The sequence below is a fragment of the Mya arenaria genome, chromosome 3 (genome assembly GCF_026914265.1).
Source record: "Mya arenaria isolate MELC-2E11 chromosome 3, ASM2691426v1".
In the NCBI taxonomy this organism is placed as follows: Eukaryota; Metazoa; Mollusca; class Bivalvia; order Myida; family Myidae; genus Mya; species Mya arenaria.
This window is the reverse complement of record NC_069124.1, coordinates 1,948,923-1,971,414: the sequence shown is the minus strand read 5'-3', so window position 1 is coordinate 1,971,414 and position 22,492 is coordinate 1,948,923. Positions and strand designations below refer to the sequence as shown.

At 38.0% G+C, this 22,492-nt stretch overlaps 1 protein-coding gene across 1 annotated transcript in view; it reads left to right on the top strand.

Annotated features, from left to right (window-relative positions):
- Positions 1 to 21,884, top strand: part of LOC128227383 (eukaryotic translation initiation factor 5B-like) — a 71,889-nt gene extending 50,005 nt beyond the window's left edge. The window contains exons 21-25 of the mRNA XM_052937882.1: positions 1,720 to 1,851; positions 2,205 to 2,281; positions 4,325 to 4,628; positions 8,816 to 8,977; positions 18,481 to 21,884. Of these exons, the coding sequence (XP_052793842.1) occupies positions 1,720 to 1,851; positions 2,205 to 2,281; positions 4,325 to 4,628; positions 8,816 to 8,977; positions 18,481 to 18,588 (783 nt within the window). The 3' untranslated portion in view covers positions 18,589 to 21,884. The remainder of the gene's footprint in view (positions 1 to 1,719; positions 1,852 to 2,204; positions 2,282 to 4,324; positions 4,629 to 8,815; positions 8,978 to 18,480) is intronic.
- The last annotated feature ends 608 nt before the right edge of the window (positions 21,885 to 22,492 follow it).

Sequence of the window (22,492 nt, the reverse complement as noted above, 5' to 3'; positions counted from 1 at the left end):
AATTTATGCTATAAAACATGTTGCTGTTGTAGGAAATATTAACTACCAGTTTCTATGTTATCAACAGTAGTAAGACAATTATTGTGAAACAAAACAAATATTCTGTCCAGGAATTGGTATCCAGTGAAAAGATGTCATGGGCTGTACTCTGTATGATGAAATAGCGAAAAAAATTGTCGAAAACTGACATAAACTTTATATTGATGTGTGCAGTGCATTGAAACTTACTAACTGAAGTACCAGATAGTTTACAATTAATTTATTTTTCGCAGTTTTTTGGTATTTTTCCATTAAGTAAGATAACTAGGTATGTCTACCTAGTAGAATTCATTCCTTATGCGTGATTGGCTAGTCGATGTTATCACGTGATATTGCCAAGTTAGGTATATAGCTTAATTATTCCAACTGTTCAGGGTAAGCCTTCGTATCAAAGTGGATACAACACTGTACTGCAATTTTGGCTACATTGGTTCGAACCCGGTCTCCGACTAGATTTTTGTTTTGCATTTTGGTATTTTTTTTACAATTATGATATCAAAGAGAAAATCATTTTATTAAATAATTGTCCTGAGATTCGTTACAGAAAAAAAACTTCTTTTGGTGCCAATCTGCTGTACAGTCCCTTCAAATTTACATGATAAATGTCCAATTCTATTACGACAGATCAAAAAGAAGAGATTGAATATTTTGTTATTGCAAGTCCCGACTTATTATGCATTACTGAAAATAAAGCTAAATGATGCAGTTTCCTAATCATTAGATATGTCATACCAGAGTTATGGCCCTTTTGGATTATGCAGTGATGAGCTCAGTTGAGTTAATGCTTAGTATAATTTTTATAATTATTGTGTAACAATTTCTTTTGAAAAGGACTAATTAGTGTTGTATCAGTATTGCTAGGCAATCTCATCTACAAAAATGAAGACCTATATTTGGACATAGTATTAGCTCAAGGTGAGCCTCAACATATTTTGAGTAGTTTAGTTTGCTGTTGACTTGTACTTCTATTTAAAAAAAAAATGAAAAGAGGATTTATCACGCCACTGTGATGAGATAAAAACAGTTCAGCGGGATTACTCATTTCCTCAGTGAACATCTAATGTACGGTGCAACCACAGATAATTACAATGTGCAGTATTACAGATGTGCACGCGTTCAAGGTCAGGGATTGTAAATGCACCTGTTTTTGGAAACATCCTATGCATTCTTGATTCATTTAAATAGTTGCCTGTGGAGTATTGATGAATTAATCCCGTGCTCTGCATGCCTAACAGGACGAAAACTATACTGTAGTATTGACAATATGCGTATATGTAGCAAAGTCCCATCACTCTGGCTAATATACTTGTTGAGTTGCGCCCCTTGATTGTTTTAGGAAAATTCAGGCGAATTTTGGCATTATTCTACTTCTTCATGGGTGAAAGTTTTCAGTATTGATACTGAATTCAGTATTTTGGAAAATATTTATCCTATATAATGTATTGTAAAAATGGCATTTCCCTATGTAAACACCCTATTTTCAGTATTTTGAAAATGCAAACTTTCACCCATGCAAGTTCTTCGTTCTCCACTAAACATTCCCATTGCTGAATATGAAAAAGGTTTAAAGAGAAATTGAATAAAACAGAGTCAAAACCTTTGCTTCAAGCAATATGATTCATTAAGTTGTCTCAATCAGAATCGACCACCATTATAACCCCTCTACCTCTCTATTTTCAGCATGAGATAGCAACTGCACTGAAGGAAGTTCTCAACTCGATCAAGCTGTCCGAGCGTGGCGTGTTCGTCCAGGCATCGACTCTTGGCTCGTTGGAGGCACTGCTTGAGTTTCTTAGAACGTCTAAAATTCCTGTTAGTGGCTCCTGCAATATTTTAGATTATTTACTTTTAGTATTAAGGCTGTAGTATGTATGCTGGTTTCCTCGTGTAGGCTTGTATAACTACTGGATAAACTGTTACAAAATCTTATTCGAATTCATAATGATAAGTTCTATAAAATTAAGATGGTGTATATATCTGAATTTAGTTTTAACAGTATGTTGGTCGCATTTCGCAATATTTATGAGTTTTGATGGTTTTTGACAGATATCAAAAAATATCTTGGAAATTTAAAAAGGAGTACATAATTTTTATCTAGTAAGATGTGTTTTATTTTTTGAATACAAATGCATGGCAATTTTAGGTAGACTTTTTGTTTATTTCAGTATGCTGGCATTAATATCGGTCCAGTGCATAAAAAGGACATTATGAAAGCCTCCATAATGTTGGAACATGATGATCAGTATGTATATATGTCATGAAGTGAACTAGTGACTGGTACTCATTATCACCATGAAGTGAACTATTGACTGGTACACATGTTATTCCCATGAAGTGAACTGATGACTGGTACACATTATTACCATGAAGTGAACTAGTGACTGGTACAAATTATCCCCATGAAGTGAACTAGTGACTGGTACACATTATCACCATGAAGTAAACTAGTGACTGGTACACATATTATTTTCATGAAGTGAACTAGTGACCAGTACACATTATCCCCATGAAGTGAACTAGTGACTGGTACACATTATACCCATGAAGTAAACTAGTGACTGGTACACATATTATTCCCATTAAGTGAACTAGTGACTGGTACACATTATCCCCAGGAAGTGAACTAGTGACTGGTACACATTATTCCCATGAAGTGAACTAGTGACTGGTACACATTATCCCATTAATTGAACAAGTGACTGGTACACATTATTCACATGAAGTGAACAAGTGACTGGTACACATTATCCCCATGAAGTGAACTAGTGACTTGTACACATTATCCAAATGAAGTGAACTAGTGACTGGTACACATTATCCCCATGAAGTGAACTGGTGACTGGTACACATTTTCCCAAAAATGTGAACTAATGATTGGTACACATTATCCCCATGAAGTGAACTGGTGACTGGTACACATTATCCCAAAAATGTGAACTAATGATTGGTACACATTATCCCCATGAAGTGAACTGGTGACTGGTACACATTATCCCCATGAAGTAAACTGGTGACTGGTACACATTATCCCCATGAAGTGAACTGGTGACTGGTACACATTATCCCCATGATGTGAACTGATGATTAGTACACATTATCCCCATGAAGTGAACTGGTGACTGGTACACATTATCCCCATGAAGTAAACTAGTGACTAAGAACACATTATTACCATGAAGTAAATGAGTGACTGGTACACATTATTCAAATGAAGTGGACTAGTGACTGGTACTCATTATCACCATAAAGTGACTAGTACACATATTATTCCCATTTAGTGAACTAGTGACTGGTACACATAATCCCCATGAAGTGAACTAGTGACTGGTACACATTATTCCCATGAAGTGAACTAGTGACTGGTACACATTATCCCATTAATTAAATAAGTGACTGGTACACATTATTCACATGAAGTGAACAAGTGACTGGTACACATTATCCCCGTGAAGTGAACTAGTGACTTGTACACATTATCCAAATGAAGTGAACGAGTGACTGGTACACATTATCCCCATGAAGTGAACTGGTGACTGGTACACATTATCCCAAAGATGTGAACTACTGATTGGTACATATTATCCCCATGAAGTGAACTGGTGACTGGTACACATTATCCCCATGAAGTAAACTGGTGACTGGTACACATTATCCCCATGAAGTGAACTGGTGACTGGTACACATTATCCCCATGATGTGAACTGATGATTGGTACACATTATCCCCATGAAGTGAACTGGTGACTGGTACACATTATCCCCATGAAGTGAACTAGTGACTAAGGACACATTATTACCATGAAATAAATGAGTGACTTGTACACATTATTCAAATGAAGTGAATTGGTGACTGGTACACATTATCACCCTGAAGTAAACTAGTGACTGGTACACATTATTCCCATGAAGTGAACTAGGGACTGGTACAAATTATCCCCATGAAGTGAACTAGTGACTGGTGTATTGTTCATTGAACAAAGCATTTTCTCAAGAGTTACATGTCCTTGAACCAAAATTCACTAATAGCTATATATGTCCTTGAACCAAAATTCACTTATAGTTATATTTGTGTTTGTAGAGTAAATTTAACCCACAGTGTAAGAGGAATCGATCTTTGCTTGAAACCACAATGATATATTGTGTCAAGGTAGCTTGTGGGTGTAGTCATCATTCCTGTGATAGCTCTAGTTATTATTATTATTATTATTATTATTATTATTATTATTATTATTATTATAAGTAGTTAATTCTAGGACCAATGCCTCACATTTTCTTATTTATTTCAGATGGGCTGTGATTCTTGCATTTGATGTCAAAGTGGAACGAGAAGCTCAGGAAATGGCCGACAGCTTAGGAGTGCATATATTCACTGCAGACATTATTTATCATTTACAAGACAAATTCTTAAAACATAGAGAGGACCTTAAAAAGCGAAAACAGGAAGAATTTAAGCATATAGCAGTGTTTCCATGCAAGTTGCGTATATTACCACAGTTCATATTTAATTCAAGAGACCCTATAGTGATGGGTGTGTCTGTCGAAGCGGGCATATTGAAACCAGGCACTCCAATATGTGTTCCCAGTAAAGAAGTAAGTATTTTCTTCCAGATTGAAGATGAAAGATTAAGCATTTTCATTGAAAATCAGTGTAAAAGTAAACAATCTATAAATTCCATATCACCAAGCTTTAAAAGATAAAAAATCTTGCTTTTTTCAATCCACATTTACCTTTATAGAAAATAAACAACATTAAAATGAGAAAAAAACAATCACTCACTCCAGTGTCTTAAAGTATGAAAGCAATTGACTGTCTACATGTTGTAACATTAACTTTGATAGTTGATGATAAATGAGTAGATTAATCAGGCCTAAATATCATCTTATTTAGCATGATTTAAAAAAAATGTGTTTGCTCTTAACTTAGAATGTTTATAAAAGAAATGGTCAATATTTAACAGAAAAAATAACTGTAGAAGAAAATTAGTACTTGAGACCAATTTATTAATTTTTAGTTTTTAGGCAAGTACTTTTTTTGCTATAGAAATAAAAAATAGCATATTGAGCAGAGCAATGATATTTATAAAAATTATTAAATGCATAAGAGACTGTGCTTTTAAAGAGAAAACATCAATCATTTTTTTGGGCATCGGAAATGTTCATGGTAATTGGGCCTGGTATGAAACAAGGACATTAAATTTTTTATGATATCATAGAAATAGGATCTCTTCTTTGTACCTAATTCGGAAACTGAAATTGTTGTTTATGAATATATAAGTTCTGGACTGAAGGAACTTCTTTACTCTCTGACTTTATTCAGCATTTATAATACTTTAAGATAAATAAGTATGGAAATAGTGAATTTGCATGAAGCTTGATATGAATTTTAATTTTACAATTATTTGTATGACACTTAAGTTACATGAAAAGAAATTCAATAGGTAACCGGTTTTTAATTTTACGAAGATGAATTATTTGTCTCTTGACATGACATTGTGTTGATGTGATAACTCTGAACTAATTGCTCTAAGAATGTGAACTACACTAGTCTATATAAATGATTGATTGATCTACCTTTTAAGAATTTGACATAATTTTGTTCTAACCAAATGCAATATAACTATTCTTTACATTGAGAAAGGTTTTATTGTCTTGACTGTTTCAAGTTAAAAAAAGTCATGGTATTGTCATAGTCCTGTCGTCCTTGCCCACGCTGGTGTCCTGTATAGCCAACACTTTTATCTTGTCCATAACACATAGTCCAGTAGTCCTTGCCCACGTTGGTGTCCTGTATTGCCAACACTTTTATCTTGTCCATAACACATAGTCCAGTAGTCCTTGCCCACGTTGGTGTCCTGTATAGCCAACACTTTTATCTTGTCCATAACACATAGTCCAGTAGTCCTTGCCCACGTTGGTGTCCTGTATTGCCAACACTTTTATCTTGTCCATAACACATAGTCCAGTAGTCCTTGCCCACGCTGGTGTCCTGTATTGCCAACACTTTTATCTTGTCCATAACACATAGTCCAGTAGTCCTTGCCCACGCTGGTGTCCTGTATAGCCAACACTTTTATCTTGTCCATGACACAAACTCCATTCAAGATATTCACCTGAAACTTTGTAAATATATGCATAGCAGGTCCCAGAACTCTTGCTTTAATAATTGTGAAATTATGCCCCTTGATCATCTGAAAAAAACAGGCGGGCGTTGGCATCTGTATGTGTTACCCTTGTTCAAAGTACAGTAAAAACCTGTTGGCTCGATTTCCTCATTGGCTCGAACTGGATGTAAAGGATGAAATTTTGTTTTACTCTTTGTAAGCATTCCGGCTTGGCTTGATATTTGCGAGGCTCAAAGTGTTTTGGTTTCAACTGTAAATTTTTATTCAGAATTGTTTTTTGCAAAATGTTACCTCTTTTATGTAAATTTACTCTTATTTTTATGTCAATATAAAAAGTAAATTTAGTTTTTCTGTAATGGAAAATTCTACCATGTGAGGAGAAGACTTTATGGTTGATGATTTGCATGAATTTGTATATTATGTTATAGTTGTGAAATTTTGAAGAAAAATTAACCACTTCCTTTGCCTGTCTCGTGTTCGCATTGGTAGAATGCCGACGTCACTTCCTGTACTACACTGGCGCATTCAGTCTCACATGACCTTCTCAACATGTTTTTTTTCTTCTGAGGAGGGTTTACGAGTGGGGATAACTGGAGGGGCTATAAATCAATATTTGATAAATTTTGGTACAGTCTCTTAAATAAGATTTAAAAATGTTTTCGCTACCAGTATTTACTTTGAAATACAAGCTCCAGTAACTGCGCAAACAATTTTCAAACTATAATATGATCAAATGATTTTTCAATTCTTGTTCTTCCTCTCATGCTCATACTTTTAAAGTGTTTATCAACATTATTCATTACGTTTCATTTTCGTTTACTCTCAAATTTCTTATCATGTAAGGACTATCAAACATAGATGCCCTAAAAAAAGGGCGTGATTTCATGTTTCACGCGATGAGACACTATCAATGGGATTTTTTGGCGATTATTTTTGCCGTATGCATCAGTAATATAAGAGGAGCACTTCACAGCAGGCAACGAAGCTACGAGTCAACAGTGTTCACTTTGATAAATCTTAAATTGAACATCACCATTTCCTTCCTTACAACAAATTTGAAATAGATTTTATGAAGCCCTTAAATGTCAATAACTTTCCTTGGCAAAGTCAGGGTCATGTTTAAATATTACTTAAACTTCAGTGACATGCGACATGAAATTGTAATTGATTTAGTTTATTTAAATAACAAAAAAAGCGATTTCCTGTATTTAAGATATAATACAAGACCGGAGTTCTTAAAGAAATCACGCACCAGAAAATTGCTAGTCGCTTCAGTGTTTTACTGTACTTGTAAATCTTGTTGTCCAATGTTTAAAAAATTATTTTTCGGATCATTACCTCAGCTGTCATTACGAACGAATTGAGATTTTGTGTAGGATTAGACAAATTTAGCTAATTTTTATTGTTGGTGCTCATCTGATACGAGCATTTATCTTTGATTTGTATGTTAGAAGAAAATACGATGTAATTTAAATGAGGAAACATTTGATTGGTTTTTCTCTTTGGATTTTTGCTATAAGTACGGATAAATATTTGATTTATGAATAGACAATCGATGCCTTTAGTTATCTTGATCTCAATTTTCTTAAATTGATGTAAATAAATTACAAAGCAATTTGTCCAATTTTACCTTGTCAAGCTGGTGAATACATTTACAAAATTACAAGCACTGAAAAATTGAACAATCACTTGGGCATCCGGTCGTACAAAACTTGACACGATCGTGAGAGAGCTTTTCCCGCCTTGGATGGTCATTAAGGAATTGTTGACACTGTAGGTCACAATTTGACACTTTGTATTAACCCGGGATGGGCCAGGCACATGTGGGAACATAGGAAAGTCGAGGGGGGGGAGAAATAGGGGCAGGGGTTTCTGGGTTAGGGGTTTTAGGGTCCCAGGTTTAGGGTTAGGGGTTTTAGGGTCAGGTAGTTTTAAGGATTAGGTGTTGATTGACTTCCCTGCAAAACAAAATCTTAAGTTTTAACGTCATATTTGGCAATGCCTTTTCATGATAGTTGTCTATTTATGTTCCTGTTGGGGGAAGTAGATTTTGGGCAATTTTTGAATATTTGTAAATTTCTTCAAGGCACCTTCTTGATTTGTTGAGAATTTGATAAAAACAATCTGAATAGTGAATTTCAGCTATTTTTCAATTGAAAACATAAATTATAGCTGAAATTAAATATATTTATTTTAATTGGTGAACAAATGGAGTCTAATTCTGGTGTGACATGAATAGTTCTCGGACCTTGTAGTCATAAAACTTGTTTTCAATGACTCGGTTAAATTTATATTTTTAACAATTAACAGTTAATTGGAATCTTTTCATGGCCGTTTAAATTCAGTATTGTTTGGCAGATTATATGGCTCCCTTAAAACAATGTCCTAAGTTCCATGATGTCTAACCCCCTTCTTTGTTGAATCCAAACAATGATAGAAAATGTAACATTTTCTTAGAGGATGATGCATCACGAAACCTGATCTATCCACACAGCCACTTGGAATATTTCATTTATAATAAAGGAAAAATGCCGACCTACCACTAAAGTGCGGATGTTGGTCAGTAGTCTATATTTACTGAAGAAGTATCATTATAAAAGGATCTTGTAAACTGTTTATTTTGTTTTATCATTTCAAATTTATGTTCCATTTCAGTTTGTATTTCTGGGGCAGGTCTCCAGTATCGAGATCAACAACAAGCCAGTCGACTCAGCCCGTCGTGGACAGGAAGTGTGCATCAAAATTGAGAATGTTCCAGGAGATACGCCAAAACTCTTTGGCCGACACTTTGACGACACAGATATGCTGATGAGCAGGGTAAGCGTGTTAGAAGAAGATAAAAATGGCTGTTCAAACTTTGCTTTTCAGCTTTTAATATATTTTTTTACAAAATTAGGTTTTGCAATAGCCTTGCTGGCTTGAATGGTTGCTGGGTGATGTAAAGCCTTTAATGTTGATGATGAATCAGAAACTGATGATATGATATGTGCAATGCATCTTGAAATGGTAGGAGGTTATGGGTTTGATATCCACCTGGCCTCAATATCACAAAATTACTTAAGACAAATCTCAATCTCAACTCATTTTGCTACATTAATAGAGCATAGTATTATTCAAAATCTTGCAATTTTTTTCATACATTTTGAAAACCTATTTTCTCATAAAATGTGTTATTGAGAGATTTTGAAATATTTCAAAGAAAACTAATTCTAGAGCAAAATATATACTTGAGAAATTGTTTAAAGGCAATGAATTGTACTCAAGTACATTTTTGACTGTAGAATATTTTTCTCTTGGACTCTAGACCAACATGTTCAATGATAGAATGCGGTTTAAAAATGTGTAAAAAAACAACAAAAAAATCAATAAATTTTGATGTTATATGGTAAAATGAGTTGAGATTGAGTTTGAGATTTGTCTTAAGTATTTTTGTGATATTGGGGCCTGGAGTACTTCCTCATTGCCTCGCAAAAAGGACACAAGTACTGGTTTCTTTCCAGGAAACAGACTCCAAAGGGATTTATATCAGCTTTCAATTGTCTATAAAATCAAAAAGAACTAACATGACAAAATAAGTCTCATCACTCTCTGGCTTTTAGAGCTAGTTTGGGTGTTTGGCATAAATATAGTTTCAAATGCCCATCTTGTCCTCCTGCCAAATGACCGACATTAATTGACACCTTTCTCAATTATAATGTTATACAGTATGAATATATTAACCAGATAGTTTCCCAAATTAGACATTTTACTTTGTACCTGTTCTAACATTGAGGGCTCATATGAAATTACATACTGTTTGTAGTACCCTCTTTAACCTCATTTGTAAGAAATTGACATAAAATTAGCATAAAACAATTCTCAAACGTATAAAATGACTGTAATAGGAATCCAATGGCCTTGGTGTCTTCTTTCATTTGTATTTGTTAGTTTATTTTGGTAAGTAATAATAAAATAACCCATTTTGATATTTGCCAAAAAAAATCAATCTACTGCACTGTTTATAAGCCCAAGCACTGAATTTCAGATGTAAGTAATATATCACTGATTGATGAACGTGTACTTTTGTTCAATACATAATCTACGTAGTCTCCATCTGTGACCATGCAAATCATGTGCTTGATCATCATTATCTTCAAAAACTGACTAACCTCCTCATTATTTCCATTGGTTTCCAGTGATTAGAGTACAAAACCATGATGATTACATGAATAAATGCATTAAATAAACATCTTTCAATGCTTTATGTGAATAAAGGGAGTACCAGGTGACAGTAGTAGTCAATGAGCCGTTATAGACAGGGGGCTGTTATGTCAGTGGTAGTCAGGGGGCTGTTACGTCAGTGGTAGTGAAAAGGCTGTTACGTCAGTGGTCGTCAGGGGGCTGTTACGTCAGTGGTCGTCAGGGGGCTGTTATATCAGTGGTAGTCAAAAGGCTGTTACGTCAGTGGTAGTCAGGGGGCTGTTACGTCAGTGGTAGTCAGGGGGCTGTTACGTCAGTGGTAGTCAGGGGCTGTTACATCAGTGGTAGTCAGGGGGCTGTTATGTCAGTGGTAATCAGGGGGCTGTTATGTCAGTGGTAGTCAGGGGGCTGTTATGTCAGTGGTAGTCAGGAGGCTGTTATGTCAGTGGTAGTCAGGGGGCTGTTATGTCAGTGGTAGTCAGGGGGCTGTTACGTCAGTGGTAGTCAGGGGGCTGTTACGTCAGTGGTAGTCAGGTGACTGTTACGTCTGTGGTAGTCAGGGGGCTGTTACATCAGTGGTAGTCAGGGGACTGTTATGTCAGTGGTAGTCAGGGGGCTGTTATGTCAGTGGTAGTCAGGGGGCTGTTATGTCAGTGGTAGTCAGGGGGCTGTTATGTCAGTGGTAGTCAGGGGGCTGTTATGTCAGTGGTAGTCAGGGGGCTGTTATGTCAGTGGTAGTCAGGGGGCTGTTATGTCAGTGGTAGTCAGGGGGCTGTTATGTCAGTGGTAGTCAGGGGGCTGTTACGTCAGTGGTAGTCAGGGGGCTGTTACGTCAGTGGTAGTCAGGGGGCTGTTACTTCAGTGGTAGTCAGGGGGCTGTTACGTCAGTGGAAGTCAGGGGGCTGTAACGTCAGTGGTAGTCAGGGGGCTGTTATGTCAGTGGTCGTCAGGTGACTGTTATGTCAGTGGAAGTCAGGGGACTGTTATGTCAGTGGTAGTCAGGGGGCTGTTATGTCAGTGGTAGTCAGGTGACTGTTATGTCAGTGGTAGTCAGGGGGCTGTTATGTCAGTGGAAGTCAGGGGGCTGTTATGTCAGTGGTAGTCAGGGGGCTGTTATGTCAGTGGTAGTCAGGGGGCTGTTATGTCAGTGGAAGTCAGGGGGCTGTTACGTCAGTGGAAGTCAGGTGACTGTTATGTCAGTGGAAGTCAGGGGGCTGTTATGTCAGTGGTAGTCAGGGGGCTGTTAAGTCAGTGGAAGTCAGGTGACTGTTATGTCAGTGGTAGTCAGGTGACTGTTATGTCAGTGGAAGTCAGGGGGCTGTTATGTCAGTGGAAGTCAGGTGACTGTTATGTCAGTGGTAGTCAGGTGACTGTTATGTCAGTGGTAGTCAGGGGGCTGTTATGTCAGTAGAAGTCAGGTGACTGTTATGTCAGTGGAAGTCAGGGGGCTGTTATGTCAGTGGTAGTCAGGGGGCTGTTATGTCAGTGGTAGTCAGGTGACTGTTATGTCAGTGGTAGTCAGGGGGCTGTTATGTCAGTGGTAGTCAGGGGGCTGTTATGTCAGTGGTAGTCAGGGGGCTGTTATGTCAGTGGTAGTCAGGGGGCTGTTATGTCAGTGGTAGTCAGGTGACTGTTATGTCAGTGGTAGTCAGGTGACTGTTATGTCGAGAATCCTAGGAGTCGTTTTACACTTAGAGAAGTTTGTCAGCAGTTGTATCACTGTTAATAATATCTCCAATGTACAACATTGCTCCTAGGATTTTCCATGAAAAGAGGCTTCAAACGGTTAATTGTATGATATATTAGCTCACACGGGTACACTGGTCGTAAAAAACGAAATGATGCTATTTATTAAATGACATAGTAATCCATTTAAGACAATTAATTTCCCGATCGTTCATTTATATTTAAGGCGAATAAAAGTCATTGTTTTCTATTTTTATCAGGTGGTCTTCTAAAGGGGATTAATCTTAAACAATAGTAAAAATATTTATTTAGAAATTTATGTTTACTATTTAACTTCAGAAACAAGGCAAATTATTGTTTATAAGCATGTTCCAAAAACATTGACCTGTTGGTAAAGCTATTTTGCTTCAACCGATTTTACACAAAAAAAAGAGAAACTAACGTAACTAAACGTTAATCTTTAAACACTAGAATAATCAACAACTATACGTAACATTTGCAGGTGTAAACATGGGGGCCTTAGTTGGTACACATATTTACTATAACAATATGCATGGTCTTCTGAGGGAAAGTAATACGAAATTATTGGACTGCTTGAGCAGCTCATGTTTAAAAAAAACAAAAAAAATCCAACTACATGTAAACACATTCACATGTTCACATTTTTTTTACTTAACCCTGGCTGGCTCTGCAGCTTTTTGCTTTGAGGCTGAGGAATAACAGAAGTTCATTTTTATTTGTAAGCATAACATTTCACACAATTGAAAGTATTATGTCTCCATTGTAACAATATGATACATTTCTAAACTGACATGAAATGTCCCCGCCTAAATGCCATATGGATCTTGTGTTGAAAATGTCATTGAATATGTGATGTGACCAAAAAAAATCACCACATTCCTTTTCTGTTTTGTAATTAAAAAAATCCCATCCCAATGTAATTCTTTTTGATGAATTCCCGGTTGATACACTGCACCGAGTAACCTTAGCGATGGTTACAGAAACTGTTTCAACTATTGACTGCAATTTTGACACTGGCGACATGAGCATTTTGTTTTGCGCTGGTTGACAGAGTGCATGGATCATACTTTGTCACATTTTGATGTGGCTGGGAAATTGTTTGTAACTGTCTTGGGATTCAATTTTGTTTGCCAAGGATGACAATTATTACAAAATCAACATGAAAGGCATAATTTTAAGTTATGCTCAATTTAAGAAAATTGCATTTTTTGTCAGTAATTGCTCACTCAAACACTTGGCAGGACCAGCGAACATGGAGAAAATGGGAAATAAAAAAAAAAACAATTAATTTTACTGTCTCCATTTTTCACCTTTTTTCACCTGGTTTTTATATGGAAGATTATTGTTTGACATTTATGAAAAACATGATTATACTTCCTTATGCTTAGGTATGATTTATGATCGAGATTCCATTATCTAGTACATCATCTGGCCCTGTTTCTGGATAGGTCATGTATTACATAGCCACACTTCAAGAGCCATTGACCACTAGTGCATTCTCAGAATTCCAGGAAATTACAGAACCATACACGTGGACTAACTGACATAGATTCTATGTAGATTTCCAAGAATCAGATCTATAATAAGCTTATCAAGGCCTTTGTCTGCCTGAAGAATATGCTTCTGTCATGTTTAGTTCCTTTCATGGGAATGTTAAGGATGATATTGACACTCTGAAGTAATGGTTAATTGAACTTAAAGGTTGTTAGTATGCATTTACAGTCACATGAGCATTTTTATTTGGTAAATGCATGCTAATAACCCATTAGTAATGGTTAAAGATTGTTAGTTATGTACTAACAATAATAAATGGTCTGATGCCACACAGCATTTCTTTAGTGTAAGTACATACTAACATTCTTTAAGTTTTTTAGTGGTCTACATAATATTTTGTAAACTACCCACTAACTGGCCAGTGACTGTTTATATTTACCTCTCAAGTAATAACTAATTTACTGAAATAATTGTTTTGGAAAACGTGAGAAACACTGCCTTCTCATTGGACCAAATATTATGTTGATCGACCACTAAACTTGCTTAACGGTCAAGATTAAATTGTGTGTACTGGCCCAGCCTCTGTCCATATCTACTGATTCACTTGATTAAAATTGAATTTTATTATGGGCTGATATGGCTTTGTGAAGGCCTTTGTCTCATGACTTTTGGCACTCAAATTAAATAAAATTCATATGTTTTTGGTAAGCCACTTCAAACAATTGCATTATGTACAAATGGTCCTCAAAAAAGTAGCATTACTAAATAAATTGTCCTATAAAAATATCTTAGGATGGAACTTACATGTAGGATGGGAGAACAAAAATGATCCTTACAATGTATTAATAATTTCGTAAATAAAGATGAAGAATAAACTTTGATTGTTTGTTGCTGTAGTGGTAGCCTTACACAGGAATCAGTAGTTACCAGTCCAGATCATTGGTGCCCATGGCTGTTGGTAAAGTAGGAATGATTGTCTCCACCCCCATCTGAGTGTGCTGTGTACTGGTTGGCACCATCTGCAGAACTGGGTCTGATTATGAGAGCAGGATTATGAATGGAACCACCTGTGCCAAAAAACATGCCACATTCCAGTGGTATGCTGTCTGCCAGTGGTTTGCAACTTCCTAAAGCCTGGGAAAATCCACGCAACATTGTAACACTAGTGCAAGACTGATGTTAACTTTTGTTTGCTTTGACGGCTATTATGTTGGCTGGTTGACACCCCATTTATTGTAAGCCGCATAAACCTGGCATTCAAGGCACAGATTTCTCATTTTTTGTAACAATTTATTCTGTTTGGCAAGTAAGTGTCTGCCATATGTAAGAATTCTTTGAAAGTTATTGTATGTAGGATTATTTTTGTACAAAAAAAAAAAAAATGAGGTTTACCACTCTCTCCTTCCACTTTCTGGATGTTCCTGGCACATGTCTAGACCTGAGTGGATGTGCAGGCCCAGTCTGAGGGTGGGGGGTTGTGAATCTCAATCCTTAGGGTTTTTTGGCATGTATACTTCACAAAATACTTCATTTCTAACGCTTACTTGCTGGCCCCTGCATACAGATCACCAGAACCAGTGTTTCCATTGGCATCATGGAGGTAGTATTGTATTCTTAGCCGAGACAAAAATAGGATTTTTTTATGATTTATTATACAGGATCCTGCTTTGCTTCAATTTGGCACTTCTCAAGGGTGGGGTCAGGAAAAATGTACTTTTAGGTGCAACTGACATAACTACAGTCCAAATTCAGCCTCACCAATGGTACAGCTGGGCGAATTGATATGAAACACTGGCTTGCTATGGCAGCTATTTCCCAAAGTGTGTTTGGTCTCTGCTCTCCAGCAACGGCAGAGGAATGCCTGCCAGCTGCCAGTCTGCCAAGGGGAGTGTGGCGTGCCAAGAATAGCCACTTGTTTATTGTTAATCATTGATAATCCTACCCACAAGAAACAGCTTTTGCAAGCCACAGGCCTGCTCACAGGCTCAAGGCATAGAATCTCCCGGTCTAAATGATTTTGAAATGTTAATGAAGTCTTACCTGATTTTGTGGTTAGTGACTGTCAGAAGAAATATGGAGGGAGATTTTACCTGATGATTTAATTAATGTTGGTTGTAGTGAGTTGTGTACCCAGTGTGTGGTCAGGGGATCATCATTGAGGTGGGTTTTCATGACTTCCTGGTGATAGATGGTTGGTATTTCTCCCTGGGTTCTCTCGCCAGGTGGGGTGCCATCGGGTGCTGATTTTTGAGTGCATCTTTTACTCATCTTTTGTAAACTTATGGTTCTATTGTGTACACAAAGCAGTGGTATTAAAGCTACCGGTCCCTCTACACTCCCCCCACCCCCTTCATAAACACAGTTTTAATGTGGTAAAATATGACGATCAGGACTGCTGCACTCTTGGCACAGTTTTTAAAGGCAAGCATTGGGTCTTCATCAAACCAACATTTCTCTGTATGCTTGCTGTATATTTCTAGGTTACAGAGCTTTCATAAGCATGTATTTATAATAGGATTCCCCAGTGAAAACAATTCTCCCAGGTTTCTACAGTAACTAAAAAAATACAGCAAGCAAAGGTTAACAAAAACTAGTGTTAGGGAAATGACATTTTCAGTTGACATTTACTTGTATTAATGTCAAATTGTTTTCTTTTTATCTTTTCTTTCAAAAAGTGGCTCTATTTTGGAACAAACATTGTGCTCTTGACAGGTTTAATTACTTCTCTTTTGCTCTTTTGGTAAGGAACATGTTGTTTTTGACCTACAAATCTGTCTTCTCTGGCTGATGGAAGTTGTATGTAAACACGTATAAGTTATTTGAGGCTGCAAAAATTACAAATATATGACTATGTTTTGGTTATTTGCAGTTATTGAAGATCCCATATAAAATCATTATCCACACTCACACCCACACTCACACTACACTCAGTGCACACCCACACTCACACCACACTCATGCTAGACTCACATCCACCACCACGCTCATCATCAAACCTACACAGACACTCACCTCCACTCTCACTCTTACACTCTACACCTCACTCACACTCACACTACACTTGACCTACACACATCATCACACCTACACCGACACCCACACAACACTCAACACCAAAACCCATACTCACACTGGCCACACCAACACTCACCACCATTACCACCACCACCACACCCACCTCGACACTCATATACTCACCTCCACACTCACACTACACCCACACTCACTCCCACCACCCACACTCACACACACCTACCACCCACACTCACAACCACCACCCACACTCACACCCACCACCCACACTACACCCACACTCACACCCACCACCCACACTCACACTACACCCACACTCACACCCACCACCCACACTCACACTACACCCACACTCACACTCACACTACACCCACACACACACTACACCCACACTCACACACACCACCATCACTACACTCACTTCCACCACCCACACTCACACCCACCACCCACACTCACACTACACCCACACTCCCACTACACCCACACTCACACCCACCACCCACACTCACACTACACCCACACTCACACTCACACTACACCCACACTCACACTACACCCACACACACACTCACACTACACCCACACTCACACTACACCCACACTCACACACACCACCATCACTACACTCACTTCCACCACCCACACTCGCACTACACCCACACTCACACCCACCAACCACACTCACACCCACCACCCACACTCACACTACACCCACACTCACACCCACCAACCACACTCACACCCACCGACCTCACTCACACCCACCACCCACACCCAAACTACACTCACACTACACCCACACTCACACCCACCAACCACACTCACACCCACCACCCACACTCACACTACACCCACACTCACACCCACCAACCACACTCACACTCACACCCACCACCCACACTCACACCCACCAACCACACTCACACCCACCACCCACACTACACCCACACTCACACCCACCACCCACACTCACACCCACCACCCACACTCACACCCACCACCCACACTCACACCTACCACTCACACTACACTCACACCCACCACCCACACTCACACTACACCCACACTCACACCCACACTCACACTACACCCACACTCACACTACACTCACACCCACCACCCACACTCACACCCACCACCCACACTCACACTACACCCACACTCACACCCACCACTCACACCCACACTACACCCACACTCACACCCACCACCCACACTCACACTACACCCACACTCACACTACACTCACACCCACCACCCACACTCACACCCACCACCCACACTCACACTACACCCACACTCACACCCACCACCCACACTCACACCACACTCACACCCACCACCCACACTCACACTACACCCACCACTCACACTCACACTACACCCACACTCACACTACACTCACACCCACCACCCACACCCACACTACACCCACCACTCACACTACACCCACACTCACACTACACCCACCACTCACACTCACACTACACCCACACTCACACCACACTCACACCCACCACCCACACCCACACTACACCCACCACTCACACTCACACTACACCCACACTCACACTACACTCACACCCACCACTCACACTACACCCACACTCACACTACACCCACCACTCACACTCACACTACACTCACACCCACCACCCACACTCACACCCACCACTCACACTCACACTACACCCACACTCACACCCACCACCCACACTCACACTACACCCACCACCCACACTCACACTACACCCACACTCACACCCACCACCCACACCCACACTCACACCCACCACCCACACTCACACCCACCATTGTTTCCATCATCACATCTACACTGACCAGCAATGATCTAAGATGAGAATTTAACTGTTCTGTAATGTGTTTTTCTGTCATTGTTTCAGATCTCACGAGATTCAATAGATGCGGTGAAGAACTATTTCCGAGATGACATGACGAAACAGGATTGGGGACTCATGGTGGAACTGAAGAAACTCTTCCAGATCTTGTAGCACCTCAACCATCTGCGCTGCACCACAACCATCTGTCCTGCACCACAACCATTAGCAACTCCTGACATGTTTGTGCTGCAGGACTGTCATCCTATTAGTCAACAACCTCGCTCCCCTCGCTGATATGTACAGCCACACAGCTAGATTCACTGCCCCCAGCCCTAGCTTGGGTCTGTTTAAAGCGTGTCAGAAAACAGCGATGATGTCTGTAATTATAAACCAACCTTAAAAAGTGCTATATTGTGGTCACCCTTAACGGTCAGGCAGACACATAAAAGAATTAAAAGGTTACGGTAAACTATGAACTAAAGCCATAAACTACACATTTTGCCTTTTTGTGAACTACTGCAGAATGTTTATTGACTAAAAAGCATGTTAATGGTAATTTTTGTACTCCTGATAGTATTTAGAATTAGTGTGTTGCTTACATTTTCATTAAGGTAAAATAAATATCATAAAATAATTAAAAAAAAATTAACTCGTGCTTCACTTTCCAGTAATTATCATTTTCAAATTACATAAAAACAGGGTTTTAGCTAAGATTTATGGAAGGGTGCTGCCCGCTGTCCTTTTTTTGGTCGCATCCTTCTGTTCCCATAGAGACGGACCAGCATGGGCAACATTCTGCCTGGAACAAATAGTTGAATCTAATAAAAAAAAAAAAAGATCTTTTGATTAAAAGCTATTCATATCACTTTGAAAGGGCTAAAACTGGACATATGTCACTTCACTATTTTTTGCTTTTTTTTGTTTAGCAATTTTTTTTATCATTATATGAAGACATTTAGGTTGTGTAAGAAGCAGCCACTGGCTATGCTGATGCAGAAGTCAATGTTATACCTCTCTGATATGAATGTTCAGGTGCAGTGGTTTTGATTAGTAATTTTTTATTGTCTGTATGTATTTGTATTTGGTCTGTTGAATATGTCATCAACAATAAATCCTCATTATTTTGTTGAAGTATATAAGTTGGGCATTGGCCGTGTCTCTCTGGTATTAAGGAAGACTAGGGTGATATTAAATAACATTTTTCTTTATTTGTTTGCTTTACTAATCTGTTCCGTCAAGCAAAAATATATGCCAGCTTTTTTGGTGTTTGTGCTAATGTCTCTTCAACAGCAAGTTGTGCATCAACAAACTACTTTATAAACCAAGAAGTTAAAGTAATTTACAACAAATATTGTAACTTTGGCAGTCAATTTCATGGAAAGCTTAAAAAATTAATAATCTGTGGTGGAGACATTAGCGCAAACACTAATATCATTTTCTGGATGGCAATAATTTAATGTTTTATTACTTCTTTTTGGCAAAAACATAGTATTTGCTTATCCACAATCTGTGTAATAAAATCCTGGGGGTGTGAATCTTTTTTCTAAACTGGTCAATTTGACTTTGTACACATTTTTAAAGCTGAACTGTATGTAAAAGTGCAGAACATAAATAATCATGACTTTTTGATTGACAGCATCTGTTGCCAGGAGTTTGGGTTGATTATTTGTGAAAATGGCCTTGACATTAGTCACAAACCTCCGATACTTGAAGATAAAATGATTACTGACAAGCTCCCATATCTTTCAAACTGCCACTTTTAGACAAACACTATCAACATTTTGATATCAAACATCCATTAGTGACAGAAACATTAATTTAAAGCAAATTTCATTTGTGCTGATTCCTTTTAAAAATAATATTTTGATATAAAAAATTGTTAGCATTAATGATTGTTGTAATTTGTATTTAATTATTTCAATAGAAAAGCTTTTCGATGAATGAAAAAGTAAACGTGATTGTTGATTGGTACAAGACTGGCAATTATACACAAAAATGTGCCACCATTTTAGTTTCCTCAAATTATTTGTTGCATCAAAATCAGGATTTGTAGCATTCACCCTGTTTGACAATATTTATCTTCTAGGGAAATTCCAACCGTGATGAATTGACCTAACCACCCCGATACCTCAGTGGTAGAGCATTCGTTTCGGGTGGGGATGGTCGGGGGTTCAAATCCTGGCCGGGTCAAACCAAAAGGCGTCACAGCAGGGTCAAACCATAATGCAGTCAATGGGCACGGGCAGACCTTGATAAATTTAAAGAAAATAAGCAATTACCCTTAAGGGCAAATTTTACCCAATGTGTGGAATTTGGGTATGGGAAATTCATGGGTATTTCATGCCATATAAAGTCTGATTTCCCCGTGGGAGTATTAAAATTTTTACAGGGTTTTTTCATTTAATATTCTACATATTAATAGGAAGAATATTATTATAAATGAATTCTTTATTTTATTAAATCTTGTTGAAATTCCTTGGCCAAATATTATCTAGACATTCAGACTGTTGTTGTGCAAGATATAAGTTAACTAATAAACAAGCCCATGGAATTGATTCCAAAAGAAATTAGCAACTGATATGTTTGAATGCAATGCTTAGATTTTAGCTGTTTCCTTTTTTTCCTGTTTTGCTATTTGGCGTCCTTTGAGGTTCATATTTGAGAGATGAAACCTACCATACTCTGTAATATGCATTTTGAAAACATGCTTGATTCTTTTAATGTTAAAACAAAAATTTAACAGTTAAACATACATGAACAGTTTAAGCCTAGTTTTCTAACAGACAGTGATTAAATGGGAGTACACAGGACTTGGATATTAGTTTCTTGATTATGTTACTTTATAGAAAAATAATAGTATAACAAAAAAATATCACAAGTTGTTTATAAAAGCTTTAGCAATAGGATTTATGTTTTCCAATGGAAAACAATTGTTTAATAAGAAAGAAGTTCAGTTTTTTTAATTGCCATATTAACACATTCAAATATTACCCTAAAACCTGGTAGGTAGACTATCCCCTAGGGGCAAATGTTGGACATATAAATGAGGTAAAAGTTAACATATTTTGCTAATGTTATTTCTTTGCAGAGGATGTGCATACAAGTAGATCAAGGTTTGTTTTCATGTCATGGAAGTTGTAAAATACATTCATCGGTATCATCTCACTCGTGATATATTTCATGATGATATGCATTTATTGTAAGGATGCAGGACTTTTCAAAACGTTAAGCCATCTATGTATGCTTTGCATTAGGAGTGATGAAGCTTTGTTTGGTATAAGAAATGTTTGCCATGCCATAATTTCCAGTCTCTATATTATTTTGGTGCATTGCCATTTGTGGTATTATATTTATGTTTGTTATAATATCTGAAATGTGAAAAAGTCATAATGTAAATAGACAAGACCTCCTGAAAGGAGGGTGAATCTGGTGGTATGATCATGAATTATGTACAAAATAAAGAAGAAAGGTGACAAGTTGTTTGTTTACTAAATAAATCATTATGGAAGACAGACCCCCCCCCGACCATATTAAGCAGATTAAACCCAACACCACCACCCCCACCACCACACCCCCACACACACTCACCCCTACCCCCCCACACCCACACACACACACTCACCCCCCACACACACACACACACACTCACCCCCCCCCACACACACACACACACATACCTCACCACCCACCACACACTCACCCCACCACCCTCCACACACTCACCCCACCACCCCACACACACTCACCTGCCCACCCCACACACTTACCCCACCACCCCCACACACTCGACCTACCAACTCCAACACACTCACCACACCACCCCAACACTCACTCATCCCACCACCACCAATTTTGGCAAAAATAAACAAAATCACCCCTGTGAAATTCAACTTTAATTGCCATTAACTTTCTTGCCTTTTTTGAAGGATATTTACCATATTTATTGTATAATTTGTATATTTTTTCACTTTTTATTGCATTAAACATCATTTCTATTCCGAATCAACGTAAAATGTTATTTATTACAAAAAATGTTAGAACAAGGGAGGCGGAATTTTGTTCTACTATCAACTCT